The following is a 21,163-nucleotide window of genomic DNA, read 5'->3' as shown; positions in this document are numbered from 1 at the left end:
CATCGGGTTCCTGTGGCGGTGGCGTTAGTTACGGCATTGGTTCTCAAAGTGGGGTCCGGGGACCCCCAGGGGTACTTCAGGGGGTTCCAGGGGGTCCCCAGCTAAATGATGGATAGGAACCAAATGGACCCTTATGGTTCTGTAACTCTGAGAGTGTACAAATGGAACCAAATGGACCCTTATGGGTCTGTAACTGTGAGAGTGTACAAATGGAACCAAATGGACCCTTATGGGTCTGTAACTGTGAGAGTGTACAAATGGAACCAAATGGACCCTAACGGGTCCATTTGGTTCCATTTGTACACTCTCAGAGTTAAGTTAACATTGATTTTACAATATGAATTGGGGTCCCAGAGATAGAAATGCCATTAAATGGGGGTCCGTAGCCTTAACACATGTCAAACTGGGGGTCCTTGAAATTAAAATGGTTGAGAATCACTGCTAGAGCCGTAAAAAATCTTCTCTTATGGGGAGTCCCTGGCTTATCTTTTCAAATGGGTGGTCCGCGGGCTAATAAGTGTCCATTTTGGGGGTCCTCGACATGGAAAAGTTTGAGAACCACTGAGTTATGGTACCTACCTGGGTGGTGTTCGGCCAGGCCGGGCAGCGGCTCGGCGGGGTGAACACACACGTTGTTCTTGGAGAAGATGATCTCCCCGTCCAGGCCCGACCGCCCCGCCCCCGCCGAGCCCCCGGCCCCGGGGTTAAAGGTCAGGAGGTCGGAGGCCTTGGAGGACGCGCGCCGCAGCAGCCGACCCAGAGACATCTCCGCAAGCAGCAGCACCTCCAGGACGCTGCGCCCATCCTCTGAGGAGAGAGAGAGAGCTTTTATTTCACCTTTATCGTACCACCAAGACCAACTGAGATTACAAATATCTTATACCAGAGAGAGAGATTACAAATTACTTATTATACCCAGTGTTGATTTCGTCGACTAAAACTGTGACGAAAAATGTTGGTCGACTACCTATTGTCACTGACAAAAACGAAATAAAACCGAAATAAAAACTAAATAAAAACTAAATAAAAACTAAATAAAAACTAAATAAAAACTAAGCTACAATGACTAAAACTAAGACTAAATATATTGACAATTTCGTCAACAAATAAAAACTAGACTAAAATGTTATAGAGGGATCTAGTGGAGAAGAGATCCAGTAGAACTAAAAGACAAGTCATTTTATGGTTGGTTGCGCTCGGGTGTTGCGCTCTGAAAATAGCAGATCTACAAGCCCACAACGCGTCGCACTGCGACGCGTTGTGAGCTTGCAGATCGGCTATTTTCGGCATGCAGCTAAGTGAAAATCAGCCATTTCTACGCCATCTAGGCCCGCAAAAAAAAACTATTTTAGTCGACTAAAATCAACTGTAGATTTAGTCGACTAAAATCTTATGATATTTAAAACTAGACTAAAAGTAAAACATTTCAGGTGACTAAAAATAAACAGAATTTTATTCGAATGACTATGACTAAAACAAAATCTAAATTTGTCGTCAAAATCAACACTGCTGTACAGGCAGCGACAGTGGACAAAAGCAAGTTATTTATTTATTTTTTTAAACTTTAGACCAACTCCAAACAAACAAGGTGTCTCACTATGATCTTAAGCGCCCCCTAGCTCCGCCAAGCGGGACCCCGAACCCCAGGGTGGGAAACCCCCACTGGTCCACAAATCTGTGCAGCAACATCTGGGCCCGTCACAATTATTACATAATCGCTTAATCTCAATTATTTGAGATAATCGCAATTATTTTGCATAATCGTCATAATCGTTTCCATGTTTAAAAAATTGTTCATGCGTTTTCCAAAAATAGCAGAAACAGCAGGTCAACAATCATGCAACGCGTCACTTTGTGACGCGTTGCAAGCTTGTAGATCAGCTACTTTTACCTAATAAATAATATGTCAGTCATTTCTTTAGTTATTATTTTATAAGTTATTTGTCATATCTGCCCTGTGCAATTTTTGATTACGATGCCTAAAAGGCAAACAGAAATTACGTTTTTATTCGTAACTATTTGTGTGACAATTAATCGTCAACTTAAATTTGTAATCGTGACAGACCTACCAACATCAATATACAAGAGAAAGAGATGGAGAGATAGAGAGAGCGAGAGCGAGAGAGAGGGGGAGAGCGAGAGCGAGAGAGAGAGAGAGGGAGGGAGAGGGAGGGAGCTCAAGGTGACACAGTTTGTCTCTCCAGGCCTGTTACTGTTAGTTCTGTTCTGTTCTGTACAACGTGTGTTCAAAACCCACTGCAGTGTCCTCAGAGAGAGGTCAGCTCTGTGCAATCTGTACTGATAGTCCTACTGAGGCCCTTTCCTTATGCCACGTCTTCTTAACACATTGTCCTTATGCCACGTCTTCTTAACGCATTAAAACCTGAGGCCATTCTAAAACATGTTTTCTAAATCCTAACAGTTTTTTGAAAAAAACCTCTAAAAATTAAAAAAAAAAAGATTTTTCAAAAATAGCAGATCTACAAGCTCATAGCGCGGCACTCGGTGCTGCGCTATGAGCTTGTATATCTGCTATTTTTGAATAGCCAAAGAAATCTAAAGTGACACAGATGCGTTCCAGGTTTAACACATTGAGACCCAGAACGCACACACCGCGTAACTCTTCGGATCGAGCGTTATGACGATGTCTCGTCATAAGTCGTCCTTGGTAGTGAATGAGTTAAGAGTTCTTTGGCTATTCAAAAAAATGTCAGATCTACAAGCTCATAGTGCGGCACCACAGAGTGCCGTGCAAATGTATTTTAAAATGGTGAAAAATTTGGGCAAATGTTTGGGATATAATACAGATCTACAAGCTCATAGTGCGGCATGAGCTTTTTGTAGATCTGCTATTTTTGAATAGTGACACAGATGCGTTCCCGGTCTTAATGGATTAACAAACACACGCACGCACGAATGTACGCACCCACACACACACACAGTTACTGTAGCTATCCTGACCGGTAGCTGTACAGTAGCACTGTGTAGGTAAATGTGTGTCCCGCCTTATGCAAACATGCACTCTCTCTATCTCGCTCACACACACACACACAGCCCTGTGCAAACACACTCCCTCTGCACCTGCATGTGTGAAGCTTCCAGCGAGTCAACAGATGTCATCAAACGTCAACAACATAACTGAACATGTCACACACACACACACACACACACACACACACACACACACACACACACACACACACACACACACACACACACACACACACACACACACACACACACACACACACACACACACACACACACACACACACACACACACACACACACACACACACACACACACACACCAAATGAATGGAGGGAAAAGAAACGTGTCACCACTGCAGGAAGACAAACAGAAAGGCATTATTAGGACCAGTGTTGCCAGATTTTGCAAGAGAAACAAGCGGCCATGTCTAAGAAAACAAGCCCAAAAGAAGTGACAAGGCTATTTTAAAATAGCAGATCTACAAGCGTGTACATCTACAAGCTTGTAGATCTGCTATATCTATCTGCTATTTTCAAAAAACATAGAGAAAACAGTATATATATAAAGTACATTTTGAATATTTAAAAACAATTAACAACACAGGGTCCCTGGCTCAAAGTATTTTCAGAGGGGGTTCCGTGGACAAATACGTATTAATCTGGGGGGTGAACCTTGACATGCAAAAAACAACATTAGGAAGCCAGCCCAGATAAGCAGCTACACTTTAGAAACAAGACCCCGCAACAAACAATATTTACAAGCAACTTTACAGAAAAACAAGCCGAAACAAGCGAAAAAGTCGCTTGTAATAAGCAGACATGGCAACACTGATTACGACGTCGCTCTCCCTTCACGTCTGGATATTCAGGTTCTAAGGCTAACCTACAGTAAGCCTCAACTTACTGTTAGTTGAGATATGGTATTTAAACAGGAATTATACACTTTTTCTTTGCAGGGGGATAATTATTATGACAGGTATAATTGCTACTTTGTCATTTAGAACAGTGATTCCCAAACCTTTTAGCTCAAGAGTAAGACCCAACAGACCTCTTAGGACCACATGGTTGGTCGACTAAATTCACAACACAGCCAAACTGGACTCACACGGATTAAAGCAAAATAAATTCTCACGACTGAAAAAAATGTTGTATGACGTTCAAAGTCCTAATGTGCGATTTGTGAAAGATTATTAAAGGAGAGTGAGCGCGCGCACACACACGCACGCACGCACGCACGCACGCACACACACACACACACACACACACACACACACACACACACACACACACACACACACACACACACACACACACACACACACACACACACACACACACACACACACACACACACACACACACACATTACATTACAGTCATTTAGCAGACGCTTTTATCCAAAGCAACTTACAATAAGTGCATTCAACATAGGTAGGGAACGAAACTACTAATCACCAGAGGTCTTAAGTGCATTTCCTGCAAAAACAAGCAACTAAGAGTATACCTAGCACTAAGGTAAAAGTGCAATATATCAGCTAGCTATTTCCTTAAACAGATGAGACAAAATAGCTAAATCAAATGAGCACGAGCTAAAACAAATAAGTGTATTGACTAAACAAGAGCCAATAAAACAATAGTTCCTACAACTAGCTAACAACAAGTAGGCCAGGCAGAGAGGAAGGGTAGTGTTTCCTGAAGAGGTGGGTTTTCAGCCTGCGGCGAAAGATGGGCAGATGGGCAGTGTGCCCATCACACACACACACACACACACACACACACACACACACACACACACACACACACACACACACACACACACACACACACACACACACACACACACACACACACACACACACACACACACACACACACACACACACACACGTTGATTCCTAAACAATGATAAAATTAACATCATGATAACACTATGATGTTTCAGTGTTAGTAATGTAATCCTTGCTGCCATGAAATGCTTGCCCTGGGACAACCTCCTCTGTGGAATGCTCCACTCCTTCTTCCTCTTCCTCATGAAGACGTGTTTACCTACCCGCCTGATTAAACCAGAGTGCCACTTCCTGAATGCCAGGCCCCCCAGACAGGAAGTCTAACTACCATGGAATCCAGGCATGAGCCCAGACACTTATCATCATCATCCTTCATGGTCATGTCATGCATGCAGTAGAACAGGCAGTGGCGTGCACAGACATTTTGAGGGGCAGGTGCTCAAGTAACAAAAAAAGAGCACCTTGCGCAGCGTGCGGAACCGCCGGCTGCCTATAGTGTGAGATTTATAGAAGAAAATTGCAATGCACATTTTGGGGAATTGTTAATATATTAGAAGCTCTTAATCCAGAATTGATCGATGTCACCATGGGCTACATACTGTAAACCAGGGGTCTTCAACGTCACCTATACCTCTTTGCGAAAAATAGCCGATCTACAAGCCCACAACGCCTCGCAGCGCGAGGCGTTGTGGGCTTGTAGATCTGCTATCTTTGGCTAAAGTTCTCCTCAGAAAAGGGATGCTAGGTTTCGAGTGGTTATGGTAAAAAGAAAAATCATATCACATAAAGATTTGGCGGACCCCCTGTAGTAACTCTGAGGACCCCCTAGGGGTCCCGGACCCCCTGTTGAAGACCCCTGCTGTAAACTATCTGTGCACGTCCCTAAGAACAGGGGTGATGCAACTTTGATTATGGAGAGGGCCACTATATTTCCACACTGACTCCAGAGGGCCAACATTGCATATACAGTCTCTGCGTATTTTAACTTTTTTCGCCATTCTATGTCACACAAAAGTAGCAAAAATAGCCGATCTACAAGCTCAAAACGCGTTGCGCTGCGACGCGTTTTGAGCTTGTAGATCTGCTATTTTTGCCATTTTGGAATTGGAATCCTGAATTAGTTTTTGCTATTTTTGAGTTGGAATCCTGAAAAGTAACTTCAAATGCATCTTAGTTATACTTATGTTAACTTTATGAACCTAAATACAAATACATTGGACATAAAAAAAAGACCATAGAATTGTAATACTAGTCATTACTCTACTAATATAGACTGAAGTAATTAAAGCGGGTCAGGTTTGAATGTTTGGAATTGTAACAGCTGAAATCAATAATATATCAGTATTCCCATATTAACCTGCGGGCCGCAAGTTGAAGTTACAATGGGTTTGTATAGGAAGGGGGCGTGTCTGATAAAATGAATGTCAAATATCTAAATACTGAATCAAGCAACTTAAAAACTGTCCGGTGTGCTCCTCTCAAAAGCCTGAGTAGACGATAAAATTACCCAAATTTGTTTTGAAAGTGAAATATCCCTTTACTGTAACTAGATAGTACAGTGTTTTAGGTAATATTTGGTCCATGAATGTACTGTATACTAAAAGGACTATAATGTTTTGTCAATGTTTAGCTCACTGTCAAGAAGTCAATACTTTCATTATGCTGCTGACTATTTCCAGTTGTGTTGCCATTCCTCCGAGGCATTTGGTTTCCATTCATTCAGAGCGGTACTGTATGCAAAATTGCCTTCATGGGCTGAACATGCGATAACACCAGAATGGTCCTTTTAATATACATGTTGACAGTATATATCTAATGTTGTGGTAGCGATACTGTTACCAGTAAACAAAATTGAAGCTAGTCTTTAAAACAAATTGAAAATTGAAACAAATTTAATTTTGCAATCACTACATCAGAGGAAAATATTGTAGTTTTACTCCACTACAATTATTTGAAAACTTTAGTTACTACTTAGATTTAGCTTTTTATTACTAAACAGCATTAACCACTTAAGGTCTATATATATATATATATATATATATATATATATATATATATATATATATATATATATATATATATATATATATATATATATTTCGGCTATTTGACTATAGCCGATCTACAAGCTCACACCACGTCGCTTTTCTTTCTAGATTTCTATACATTTTATGAAAACTTGAAATGGGACATTTCTGCATAATGAGTACTTTTACTTTTGCCACTTTAAGTACATTTCGATGCCAATACATTTGTACTTTTACTCAAGTAAGTTTTTAATATTGAACTTTTACTTGTAACAGAGTATTTCTACATTGCAGCATTGATACTTTTACTTAAGTGGGGAAAAGAATGAGTACTTTTTACATCACTGCCCAGCCGTCAGTGACAGCTGCTGTTCATAGAAGCCAGTAAGCCACCTGTATGTCAGGCCAGGCCTTATCTGTACGACGACGACGAGTCACTGTTAACAGAGACGGGGGAGATTTGCATGCTTGAAACAATGTGCGATTAAAGCATACATGGGCAACTGGCGGCCCGGGGGCCACATGTGGCCCCCACCTTCACTAAATGCGGCCCACAGGTTGATATTGGAATACTGATACATTATTGATTTTAGCTGTTACAATTCAAAACATGCAAACATGACCCGCTTTAATTACTTCAGTCTATATTAGTAGCTTAATGACTATTCAAATTCTGTTGTCTTTTTTATGTCCAATGTTTTTTGTTTTCATATACATATCATAAGTTGACATAAGCATAACTATATGCATTTGAAATGAATTAAAAGTGTTACTTTTCAGGATTACAATTCAAAAATAGAAAAAATAGCCGATCTACAAGCTCAAAACGTGTCGCACCGCGACGCGTTTTGAGCTTGTAGATCGGCTATTTTTTTCTATTTTTGCTACTTTTGTGTGACATAGAATGGCGAAGTACGACATACATTTACGAAAGAAGTTAAAATACAGAGATAAGAGGTTTCTGCCCGAGTGTGGAAATATAGTGGCCCTCTCCATCATCAAAGCTGCCTCACCCCTGGATTAAAGGCTAGTGTACTCTTTGCTGCAAGGTGTGCTCTAGTTGAATATCGTGTGTATTTGTGGCCAGTGACACAGCTGCACAACAAAGTGTAACTTAGACTTGATCTTCTTCAAACTTGACCTTACACTGACAATATATCATTCAGACATTACATAGTCTGAAGGGAGCCGAACAGAAACAAGTCCCAATAAAGTACCTTGAACCTTGAAGAACCTTAACTTACTGTCAATGAAAGATATTGAATAGATCAGTCAGTGGTTCCCAAACTGTTTAGCTCGAGACCCGCGTGATAGTCATAGTCTTTTGAATCAAAAACCATTTAGTTTTAGTCATATGAAATGTTTTAGTTATGTCTAGTTTTAGTCGACTAAATATCATAAGATTATAGCCGACTAAATCTACAGTTGATTTAGTCGGTTAAAATGTATTTTGGCGGTGCCTTGATGGCGTCATAATGGCTGATTTTACTCTTGGTTGTGTGCTGAAAATAGCAGATCTACAAGCTCTTGTGAGCTTGTAGATCGGCTATTTTCAGAGTGCAACACCCGAGCGCAACCAAACATAAAATGACTTGTCTTTTAGTTCTACTGGATCTCTTCTCCACTAGTCCCTCACTAACATCTTAGTCTAATTTTTATTTGTTGATGAAATTGTCAATATATTTAGTCTTAGTTTTAGTCATAATAGCTTAGTTTTTATTTAGTTTTCGTCAGTGAAAAAAGGTAGTCGACCAACATTTTTCGTCATAGTTTTAGTCGACGAAATCAACACTGCTTCTATGTAACCAGAATCTATTCCTGACCTGTAGTACGTCCTACATACGGGCAAATAATAAAGTATTTCTCAGTTCTGCCAACTGTGCACAGCAGACTGACTGCATGCGCTGGACTCTTCAGACACACAGGTGCCCAGAGTCAAAGCAACACCATCAGCACCAGTGGTGTAAAGTAACTAAGTACATTTACTCAAGTACTAGTACTTAAGTACAATTTTGAGGTACTAACTTTACTGGAGTATTTCCGATCTACAAGCACACAACGCGACGCGTTGTGAGCTTGTAGATCTGCTATTTTCAAACATTTTAGTACTTTTACTTTTGGTACTTTAAGTACATTTTGACACCAATACTTCTGTACTTTTACTCAAGTACATTTTGAATTCCGGATTTTTACATGTAACGGAGTACTTCCACATGGCAGTATTGATACTTTTACTTAAGTAGAACATTTGAGTACATTTTCCACCACTGATCATCAGCGCATAAAAATACTCAAACAGGCCACCTGGCAGTAGCGTTCATAATGATGAAGTTTGGTTTCTTCTAAACAGGCTTTAACCCATTTATAGTAGGGGCTGCTAACCACATAAAATGGCCAAATCGTTACGCGGCGGATAAAAGCACCAAATTTGATACAGATGTCCCTTGGGTCATCCTAAAACATCCTAGAAGGGGTGCCCAAAAAAATCTTAAACAGGAAGTGAGTTATGGACAAAATTCAAAATGGCCACCTAAACTGTTTACCGTTGACTCAAAAGACACCAAAATAATCTCCAAAAAGCATAAAATTTGGCACATATGTCCCTTGGGTCATCCTAAGACATCCTAGAAGGTGTGCCCAAAGGAATCTGAAACAGGAAGTGAGTTATTGACACAATTGAAAATGGCCGCCTAGTGTTGTCGATTGACTCAAAAGATAACTAAAGAATCTCATAAAAGCATACAATTTGGCACACATGTCCCTTTGGTCATCCTAAGATATCCTAGAAGGGGTGCCCAAAAAAATCTTAAACAGGAAGTGAGTTATTGACAAATTTTAAAATGACCGCCTACAGTGTTATCGATTGACTCAAAAGACAACTAAAGAATCTCATAAAAGCATACAATTTGGCATACATGTCCCTTGGGTCATCCTAAGACATCCCAGAAGGGGTGCCCAAAAAAATCTTAAACAGGAAGTGAGTTATTGACAAAATTGAAAATGACCTCCTACAGTGTTGTCGATTGACTCAACAGACAACTACAGAATCTCATAAAAGCATACAATTTGGCATACATGTCCCTTGGGTCATCCTAAGACATCCTAGAAGGGGTGCCTGAAATGATCTGAAACAGGAAGTGAGTTATTGACTAAATTGAAAATGGCCGTGTACAGTGTTGACAGATGATGCAAAAGACACTCATAAAAAATAATCTCATAAAAGCATGACATTTGGTACAAATGTCCCTTGGGTGATCTGAATGCATCTTAAGGGGTGCCCAAAAGTTTTAATAGTCTCTCAATGGAAAACACTCCTCCCCCACGGGCTGCACTGCTACAACATTCAAATCGAGCAGTTTGCCAATCTGGCATTTGGTCCAGAAGCCTGAAAGCTATGCAATCTCTACCATCTCCTGACAAATATGGATGGATTAAAGTCGCTGATTTGTGGACACCTTTATGGACACTCTTGCCAGAGGCTGCCAACGTTTGTAGAGAACTCAAGTGTGGCTGCAAAGCTGAGCCCTTCTGTTCGAGAAAGTGTAGATGCCGGGATGCTGGGTTACCTTGCAGAGCATTATGCCAATGTGCTGGTAATTGCGAAATGGCACACATGAATACATGTAGTTACTAAACACTAATCACAAAAAAACAGTAATGATCAAGAAGAAAATACATGAGAAGATAGAGTGTAAAACCAGCAAGAGTAGAGTGCAAAATAAACAATATGCAGAGAGTAAAATAAGAATATGCAGAGTAAGATAAGATGCAGAGTAAAATAAATAAGAATATGCAGAGAGTTAGATAATTAAAGAAGATTCAAAGAGTAAAATAAAAAAATAATGCAGAAAGTAAAATAAATAAGATTATGTAGAAATGAAAACAGAAGGTAGACTACAAAATACGGCAGGTTATGCACTGCATAACCTGTCATATTGAGTCTGCATAATATGCAGACTGCCGTGGTCAACTGTTTAAACAGCCATTTAGAATTTCTTCAACATGGTCCCTTCCTAAAAAGTTTAATAAACAAGCAAACAAACAAATAAATAACCCCTTCTTGGATATATTAAGAAGCACTCAATGTACGTACCAAATGGTACACTTTTAAGACGTCCCTTTATGTTTTCTTTTGTGTCAACTGCTTTAGGCGGTCACTTCCTGTTTAAAACCTCTTTGGGCACCCCTTGTAGGATGCGTTCAGATCACCCAAGGGACATTTGTACCTCATTTCATGCTTTTATGAGATTCTTTAGGTATCTTGCATCATCTTTCACACTGTAGACGGCCATTTTCAATTTAGTCAATAACTCACTTCCTGTTTCAGATTATTTTGAGCACCCCTTCTAGGATGTGTTAGAATGACCCAAGGGACATATATGCCAAATTGTATGCTTTTTGGAGATTCTATAGGCTTTTTGAGCCAATCGCCAACACTGTAGGCGGCCATTTTCAATTTTGTCAATAACTCACTTCCTGTTGAAGACTTTTTTGGGCACCCCTTCTAGGATGTCTTAGGATGACCCAATGGACATGTGTGCCACATTTTATGCTTTTTGGAGATTCTTTAGTTGTCTTTTGAGTCAATCGACAACACTAGGCGGCCATTTTCAATTGTGTCAATAACTCACTTCCTGTTTCAGATTTTTTTGGGCACCCCTTGTAGGATGTCTTATGATGACCTAAGGGACATGTGTGCCAAATGTTATGCTTTTTGGAGATTCTTTTGGTGTCTTTTGAGTCAACGGTCAACAGTTTAGGTGGCCATTTTGGATTTTGTCCATAACTCACTTCCTGTTTAAGATTTTTTTGGGCACCCCTTCTAGGATGTTTTAGGATGACCCAAGGGACATCTGTATCAAATTTCATGCTTTTATCCGCCGCGTAACGATTTTTCACTTAGCAGCCCCTACTATTAGACCCGGGGGGAAGAATCAGAGCCATTTTTAGATTTCTTTTGCTATTCAAAAATAGCAGATCTACAAGCTTGTAGATCTGCTATTTTTTGAAAAATCGTGAATCAGAAAAAAACATATGTTTCTATATCAGTTGTTCTCAAACTTTTTCATGCCAAGGACCCCCAAAATGATATGTGTTTGGCCACGGACCCCCCCCATCTCAAAATATTTAGTTCCAGGGACCCCCATGAAGCAAAGATTTGAGTTAAAAATGTTCCCTTTAAAAAAATTTATATATATTCAAATATTTGCACACATTTTAGAGATTTTAGATCTGGTATTTTTGAAAAATCTTGAAACATTGTGCAAATCTTTGAATATTTATTTATATATATACATTTTTAACTCAAATCTCAAGTTGCTTCAGGGGGTCCCTGGAACTAAATATTTTGAGATGGGGGGGGCTTTGCGGACAAATACATATCCTTTCGGGGTTCCTTGACATGAAAAATGTTTGAGAAACACTGATATATATCAACAAACATTTTTTTTGTGTTTTTTTTTAGGATTTAGAAGACATTTGTAGAATCCCCCAGGAGCAAAGATTTGAGTTTAAAAATGTTTTGCTTTGAAAAATATAATATATTCTAAGATTTGCACAAAAATTGCAGATCTACAAGCTCGTAGTGCTAGCAAAAGAAATCTATAAAATAAATGGCACACAGATGCGTCGTTCCCGGTGTTAATGGGTTAACAGCTGGTTCAGCAGTCTGATAACAGCAATAATAATGTTGTTCCCTGCAATGTTCCCTCACTGTGTGAGCCCTGGTGGTTATTTTGGTCTGCAGACTCACTGCATGTGATTACAGGGCCATGCGGGTCACTGAGATGATGGCACACTCTCTCTCTCTCTCTCTCTCTCTCTCTCTCTCTCTCTCTCTGCATTCAGGCTGCTATGGCTGAGGGGCGCCGCTCTCATAACACTACAGTGTTCTCTACAGAAAGTAACAGTGGTGAGAAAAGTACTCCACTTTTTTTTTTTTTTACATAAGTACAAGTATCAATACTGCAATATGGAAATACTCTGTTACAAGTAAAAGTCCGGAAATTCAAAATGTACTTGAGTAAAAGTACAAAAGTGTTGGCATCAAAATGTACTTAAAGTACCAAAAGTAAAAGTACTCATTATGCAGAATGTCCCATTACCCAGTTTTCAAATGTATAAAAATCTTTTGAAAATAGCAGATCTACAAGCTCACAATGCGTCGCGTTGCGACGCATTGTGAGCTTGTAGATCGGCTATTTTCAAATGGCCGAAATGTAAATAGGGCCGAAGTGGTTCATATGTTGTAATAATAATCAAAATCAAAAAGTAACTAGCAACTCAAGTTTTGAAATCATTGTAGTGGAGTAAAAGTACAATATTTGCCTCTGTCTGAGATGTAGTGGAGTAGAGGTAAAAGTATTGGAAATTGGAAATACTCATGTAAAGTGCCTCAAATTTGTACTTAAGTACAGTACTTGAGTAAATATACTTAGTTACTTACAATTTAATTCAGGAGGGAGCTATGGATGAAAAAAAAAAAAAGTTATTTACAGTGGGTGACCTGAGTCGGAAAAAAAAAAAAAAAAAGTTTGAGAACCACATGCTCTCTGCGCTGTCGTCTTCCCCTCGCCCTCTTGCTATGTCTGATCTTGTCAACACCTCGGTGTGTGTGTGTGTGTGTGTGTGTGTGTGTGTGTGTGTGTGTGTGTGTGTGTGTGTGTGTGTGTGTGTGTGTGTGTGTGTGTGTGTGTGTGTGTGTGTGTGTGGCGTTTCTTCACACTCTGTGACCCCGGCCCGGCAACGCTTTTGTATACTGTAGTCTCAGATGACTCGGACACTGAGTCACACACAGACACAAAGCCAGTCCCGCTGGTGGCTGATCGGTCACTTCACACATCAGGGCTTTTATCATAATAGGCTCCATGCGTTGTTACACCAATGATACTAATGAAGGCTCCGTTCCATTCAGGTCAAACAAGAGTCAGGGTGCTGCTGTCGTGCACGTTGGCTCACACTGGAAAAAAACAGTGTTGATTTTGTCGACTAAAAAAAAATGTTAGTCAACTACCTTTTTTCACTGACTAAAACTAAATAAAAACTAAGCTATGATGACTGAAACTAAGACTAAATATATTGACAATTTCATCAACAAATAAAAACTAGACTAAAATGTTAGTGAGGGACTAGTGGAGAAGAGATCCAGTAGAACTAAAAGACAAGTCATTTTATGTTTGGTTGCGCTCGGGTGTTGCGCTCTGAAAATAGCAGATCTACAAGCTCAACACGTCGCGCTGCTTGTAGATCGGCTATTTTCAGAGTGCAACCGAGTGTAAAATCAGCCATCACGACGCCATCAAGGCACCGCCAACATACATTTTAGTCAACTAAATCAACTGTAGATTTAGTCGACTAAAATCGTATGATATTTAGTCGACTAAAACTAGACAAAAACTAAAACATTTCAGATGACTAAAATATGACTAAAATTAAATGGAATTTTATTCAAAAGACTATGACTAAAACTGAATCAAAAATTTGCTGTCAAAATCAACACTGCTGGAAACACTCTGCTATACACCAGTGGGTCTCAAAGTGTGGTCCAGGGACCCTCATGGTTCCTTGAGGGGGTTCCAAATGGCCCCTTTGCGGGGTGTGTAACTCTGAGAGTGTATAAATGGAACCAAATGTCCATTTGTACACTCTCAGAGTTATGAAGGTCCTTGAAAATAAGAACTTTGAGAACCACCATGCTACACTAAATGGAACAGAGCCTTCATTAGTATGATTGGTAACACCTGTGAAGGAAGTAAGGAAGAGGCCCAATTTCTTTCCAATATGGAAACCCGTCAAACAAGGACTTCACCCAACAGTGTAAAAAAAAAAAAAAAAAAGAGTGATAATTCTGCCATGTCTCAGTGTCTGGGGAGAGAGTCAGAGAGCTTCACCTCAGATAATGTCACCGGTGTTGCCATGATTTTGCGAGAGAAACAAGCAGCCAGGTCTATGACAACAAGCCCAAAATAAGCGGCGAATAGGGCAGGTCAGTCAAACTGTATGGTCTAATTTTAGCGCAGTCGCTGCTTCTCAAATGTTTTCATGTTGGTCACAGATCCCTCCCATCTGAAAATATGTTGTGCCAGTGACCCCCCCCCCCCACACACACACACACACACACACACACACACCACACACACACACACACACACACACACACACACACACAAAATTAAAAAAAGGAATTGAAGATTCTTTGAAAAAAGATCTACAAGCTACAATGTGTCGTGATGCAAGGCTATTTTCGGCTATTTTCAAAAAGCTGATGTTTATAGGTTAATAAACTGAAGCACGCCCAAATAGGAAAAAAACACTAAAAACATACCCAACACAATGCAACCCACAACTACCTACAGTATAGCAAATGTATAGAAAAACAAGCCACACAGTCGCTTATAATAGGCAGACTTGGCAACAACACTGACACGAATTCAGTTGTCACGATGACATCTGAATAGACGGGACAATAATGAACTGGCCTGTTCATCCGGGTGGAGCGTACACGCTACAGTGCCCGGGGGGGAGGAGGAGGGGTGGAGGGTCTGAAACACAAGTCTGTTGTGGACTTATTATCCAACTTATTATCTCGTCTCTGTCGGGTGGAAACCTCATCATATGTCCAAAACTCGTACTTTTCAGGATTCAAATAAAAAAAAATAATGGCAAAGGTTGCAGATCCACAAGCTCAAAACGTGGCGTGGGAAAAAAAGTACAGAGGTACAGCTATACAATAATGCTAAAAGGATAACACAAAATGCCCCCGAGGGCTTGTTTAGATTGTGGTCTTATGTATTTCAATTCATCAATAATATAGAATATTTCATCAAGTATATACAGCAGGGGTCTTCAACGTTTTCAGCCCAAGGACCCCCTAGCTGAGAGAGAGATGAAGCAGGGATCCCCTCTATATTGTATTAAATGTGTTTCAGATGAAACTTTTTTTTACACCTATACCTATTTGGTATAGGTGTAAAGCTCACAACGCCTCACGCTGCGAGGCGTTGTGAGCTTGTAGATCTGCTATTTTCGGCTAATGTTCCCCTCAGAATAGGGATGCTAGGGTTCAAGTGGTTAATGTAAAAAAAACAAATCCTCTCACACTAAGGCGGACCCCCTATAGTAGCTCTGAGGACCCCCTAGGGGTCCCGGACCCCCTGTTGAAGACCTCTGATATACAGTATACTTGTAATATACAGTAAGGCCATCAAATAAAACACTGATATTAAGTCCACTGAAATAATACATTTCATTTAATGGTTAAGAAATAATTTGTATTAAATATGAAGTATAACTATGAGTGAAATAATGTTTTTTTTTGTACAAACTCCTGAAAAGTAGTTCAGAAGTTCATACTCAGAGTCACTGGACTGGTTTGAAGATGGGGATGAGAACTGAGGAGGAGTTAAGAATTCAGAATCTTGACAGTGAAATAGATTTAACTGTAATTCTGTACTCTGTCTGGTGACCTTATGTCCTGTAACTCAGTGGTTCTCAAACTTTTTCATGTCAAGGACCCCCAAATTGACACTTATTAGCCCGCGGACCCCCATTTGAAAAGGTACTGTAAGCCACTAAGCCAGGTACTCCCCATAAGAGAAGATTTTTACGGCTCTAGCAGTGATTCTCAACCATTTTAATTTCAAGGACCCCCAGTTTGACATGCATTAGGCTACGGACCCCCATTTAATGGCATTTCTATCTCTGGGACCCAAATTTATATTGTAAAATCAATGTTAATTTAACTCTGAGAGTGTACAAATGGAACCAAATGGACCCGTCAGGGTCCATTTGGTTCCATTTGTACACTTTCAGGGTTGCAGACCCATAAGGGTCCATTTGGTTTGTATCCGTAATTTAGCTTGGGACCCCCTGGAACCCCCTCAGGTACCCCTGGGGGTCCCCAGACCCCACTTTGAGAACCAATGCTGTAACTGTTGGCCCAAACAGTGTGTGTGTGATTAGTGCATGTGAGTTTATGTTCCGTTTGTCACGTATACTCTGTGTCTCAGAAGTCACACATAGACTGTCTGAGTTGTCTTTGCACCTGGCAGGGGACCTTGATGCGACTATTTTTGGTCATCCTCGTTGGCAGTCTACGCTCTTGCAAGTTCAGTTGCATATTATGTCCTTCTCTGACCACAAACGGTTCATGTCCTGAACGGTTCATGTCTGTGAAGACTACTGGAATAAGAGACAGAGGAGAAAACTGTTAAATCAGCTGGGGGGCAGTGTGGATGATGTGGCATCAAGGCCACTGTGGACTCAGGGCAGATCATTTTTTTGAAGGGCAGAAACTTGAAAGCCAAACTGTGGGGCAACGACGGCCATGGCCTTCATGCCATGGCCTCCCTGAAATTCCTGCACTGGATGGGAGTCACACTTTCTTCTTCTAAAATGTTTATCCCACGATTTTGTAACCCATATTTTTTTTCACCCAGTGCCAATTGCCTATGTAATCCTGGGCGCTACTCTCCCTCTGCCAGCCTACAACTGAGCTCATGCCTCCTTCAATGCATGAGGAGCTAGCAAGCCGCTTCTTATAACCCGACAGGGGTGAGTTTCCCCGGGTAGGACGTAGCGTGTGGAAGGAACACGTTATTCCAACCAGTTCCTTTCCCCTCCATCAGGCGCCCCGGCTGACCAGGGGGAGGCAGTATAGAGACCAGGATTACTGTATGTTTTTCAGTGAGGGTACCTACCCTAGGGGACACAGGGAGAACATGCAACCTCCACACAGAAAGGCCCTTTTGCCGACCCCACCTAGGGTATGGGCACTGATGACGCGGAGGAGAGGACACGCCCCCAGCGAACACAGTGTCCCCGGCGGGAATCAAACCCAGGACCTTCCTTCTAGCTATGAGGCGACAGCGCCACCGTGCCCCGGGAGGCACACTTGACTTTTTGATGGCTGGTGATAGGGCATTCCACATTGGCGTTTCTCACTCTATTTAAGTAGTCTGACAGGTACATGGACACTGGTCCATTGAGTATCTTCTTGTAAACCAGGCCTATTGTAAATTGTTGATTTTGTTAGGGAGGGAGGGACAAAGGCATTTTAGTTTGGTTGCGCTCAGGTGTTGCGCTCAGAAAATAGCAGATCTACAAGCTCACAACGCGTCGCAGCGCGACGCGTTGTGAGCTTGCAGATCGGCTATTTTCAGCCAAAATACATTTTAGTCGACTAAGCCAACTGTAGATTTAGTCGACTATAATCTTATAATATTTAGTCGACTAAAACTAGACTAACAGTAAAACATTTCAGGTGACTAAAATATGACTAAAACTGAATGGAATTTGATTCAAAAGACTACGACTAAAACTGAATAAAAATTTGCTGTCAAAATCAACACTAGTACTCTGTCCTCTACCCTGAGCCAGCTGGTAACCTTTGTGCTGCATAGAAATGACACAATATAATAATAACCCATTCAACTGCATTGAATTGAAGCAACCCGTGACTCCAGTGTGCAAGGCAGCGTGGTGTGATAGCTCTCAGTGGTTCTCAAAGCGGCGTTCGGGTTTAACCACTTTAACCATATCGTTTATACCTTTTTGGCTGTATAAAAGAGCCAATCTACAAGCCCACAACGTTGTTAAGTTAACTATGTTAACTTTTTTTTTTTTATTGTTTTGAAAAGTCTTGAAGAATTCAGAATTAGTATGCACCCCGTCAGAACCACTTCCGGGTCCAAGTGTGTGTTTTGCCAATAACAAAAAAAATATATATAACATTAATAATGATAATTTAATAAAAATAAGAAATTAGCATTAAGACCCTTTTTAAGCCTCAATGGTTCCTTTCTGAAAAAGGAGGTTATTGTAAAAAGATTTACGGGCTCCGACATGTTTGTTTACAATGAAGAGTGGACGTCGCTTGGTGCCACTTGGACCCGGAAGTGACGTCGGACCACAAAAAGACGGGTCAGACTAAAAAACACCACCACAGATCTCTTATGGGGGTCCCTGGTACTCCTGGTGGTCTGGAGGTCAAATAGATATTAATTTGGGGTTCCTTAACATGAAAAGCTTTTTGAGAACCCTATTAACTACGCAAAGAATCCCTAACTAATCCCTAACTACGAAAAGAATGCCCTTTGCCCTACCACCAGCTATCAAAAAGTGAGACTCCCCACCCTACCCTCCTTCAAAACCGCCATAAAAGAACACCTGTCTGTAATTTGTAACAGGACCTGGACACGTCTTCTAGCTTGTCAAAAGAAATTACCGCCCACTGTTTTTTATGTAAATATACTTTTACAGCCCCTAGTATCATGGAAACAATGTAAACAAGCCCTCAGGGCTTTTTTTGTGTTATCCTTTTAGCATTATTGTAAAACTGTAGTAACTCTGTACTTTTAGCAAACTGTTAATAAGGGCAATCAATCAGTCAAACTGATTATAAAAAGGTTTCAAAGTGTTTCAACTGGCCAGCCAAATGGGTTAACTAATTTATCAGTATATAAAAGATATTGTACCAATAGTATATCTGATCCTGAGGTAACTGTTTATCCCTCAAAAATCATGAAGACTGATTTGACCTTTGAGACAAATGAACATGAAGTGAATGCCTCCGAAAACGTAGTTACTGCACTTTGGCTTGTTTGTTTTGAAGGGCACAGACTGTACTAGCTAGTACAGTAATAACATTGTATTATATCTTATGCTTATCTTGAAGAGGCGTTGCCAAGAGGACAGGGCTTCCTCCAGCTACAGTATGTATGTACAGTATGTATGTGTAAAATGGTGCATTCATATAGCGCTTTTATCCAAAGCGCTTTACATAGATTTGATTGTGCATTATATTCACCCATTCACACACACATTCATACACCGATGGAAGAGGAAACCATCCAAGGCACCAGTGGTGTAAAGTAACTAATTACATGCACTCAAGTACTGTACTTAAGTACAATTTTGAGGTATGTTTTACTTTACTGGAGTATTTCCAATTTTCAGTACTTTTACTTCTACTCCACTACATCTCAGAGGCAAATATTGTACTTTTACTCCCCTACAATTATTTCTAAAACATTAGTTACTAGTTACTTTGCAATTATCAATTATTATACTGTAAAACACACATTAACCACTTTTAGCCCTATTTTGTACATTGGCTATTGGCTATATATTTGAAAATAGCCGATCTACAAGCTCACAATGCGTCGCATTGCGACGCATTGTGAGCTTGTAGATCTGCTATTTTCAAACATTTTGGTACTTTTACTTTTGGTACTTGAAGTACATTTTAATACCAATCTTTTGTACTTTTACTCAAGTAAATTTAGAATTCCGGACTTTTACTTGTAACGGAGTATTTCTATATTGCAGTATTGATAGTAAAATATCTGAGTACTTTTTCCACCACTGCAAGGCACCAACCTGCTCATCGGGAGCAATTAGGGGTTCAGCCTCTTGCTCAAGGACACTTCCACACTAACTCTGGGGGAGCCCCCCAGCTCCAAGTTCCAGCTCCAGCTTCAAGTTCACTCTACCCCTGAGCCACTGCCGCCCGCTGTTTTGTGTATGTATGTATGTATGCATGATCAATCCAGGGGATCTCTGGATGAATTTAACGGCCAGGGGTCGACAGGAGAGGCGTAGGACTTACCACCACAGCACTATTTACACACAGGCAGGCAGGGCTGTCTACCTGGCTGCTATCTAGCTCTGGTCCATAGCTCGTCCTTGCCGCAGGGGTCTTCAACAGGGGGTCCGGGACCCCCAGGGGGTCCTCAGAGCTACTATACAGGGGGTCCGCCAAATCTTTGTGTGATATGATTTTTTTCTTTTTGACATTAACCACTTGAACCCTAGCATCCCTTTTCTGAGGAGAACTTTTGACAAAAATAGCAGATCTACAAGCTACAACAACACCTCGCACGTTGTGAGCTTGTAGATCTGCTAATTTTGGCAAAGAGGTACAGGTGTAGAGGGGAAAAAGAGCAGAAGACCAAGTAAAACAAAAAAGTTGAATCTGAAACACAATTGTATACAATATAGAGGGGGTCCCTGCTTCATCTCTCTCTCTCTCTCTCTCTCTCTCTCTCTCTCTCTCTCTCTCTCTCTCTCTCTCTCTCTCTCTCTCTCTCTCTCTCTCTCTCTCTCTCTCTCTCTCTCTCTCTCTCTCTCTCTCTCTCTCTCTCTCTCTCTCTCTCTCTCTCTCTCTCTCTCTCTCTCTCTCTCTCTCTCTCTCTCTCTCTCTCTCTCTCAGCTAGGGGGTCCTTGGCCTGAAAAACGTTGTAAACCCCTGCCTTAACGCTATGGACCAGAGCTAGCTGCTATCTTTCTACTGCATCAGGCAGAGGGGTTTTATTTCAGCAGCCTACAACAACAGTAGGCTACAATATCTACCATCTTGAA

At 40.8% G+C, this 21,163-nt stretch overlaps 1 protein-coding gene across 4 annotated transcripts in view; it reads right to left on the bottom strand.

The window, feature by feature from the left end:
* Nucleotides 1-21,163, bottom strand: part of tbc1d16 (TBC1 domain family, member 16) — a 92,129-nt gene that overhangs the window by 69,851 nt on the left and 1,115 nt on the right. For 3 of the 4 annotated variants that reach the window (XM_084071157.1, XM_084071159.1, XM_084071160.1), the window contains exon 2: nt 580-807. In XM_084071157.1, coding sequence (XP_083927283.1) covers nt 580-766 — 187 coding nt within the window. In that variant the 5' untranslated portion in view covers nt 767-807. Of the gene's footprint in view, nt 1-579; nt 808-3,081; nt 3,177-21,163 lie in introns of those variants that run through there. The other variant, XM_084071158.1, reaches the window with a different exon arrangement.

This window comes from Gymnoscopelus microlampas (assembly GCF_963454915.1).
Source record: "Gymnoscopelus microlampas genome assembly, chromosome: 11".
Classification (NCBI taxonomy): domain Eukaryota; kingdom Metazoa; phylum Chordata; class Actinopteri; order Myctophiformes; family Myctophidae; genus Gymnoscopelus; species Gymnoscopelus microlampas.
Note: the sequence above shows the minus strand (reverse complement) of the source record. Positions and strands in the feature narration are given on the sequence as shown.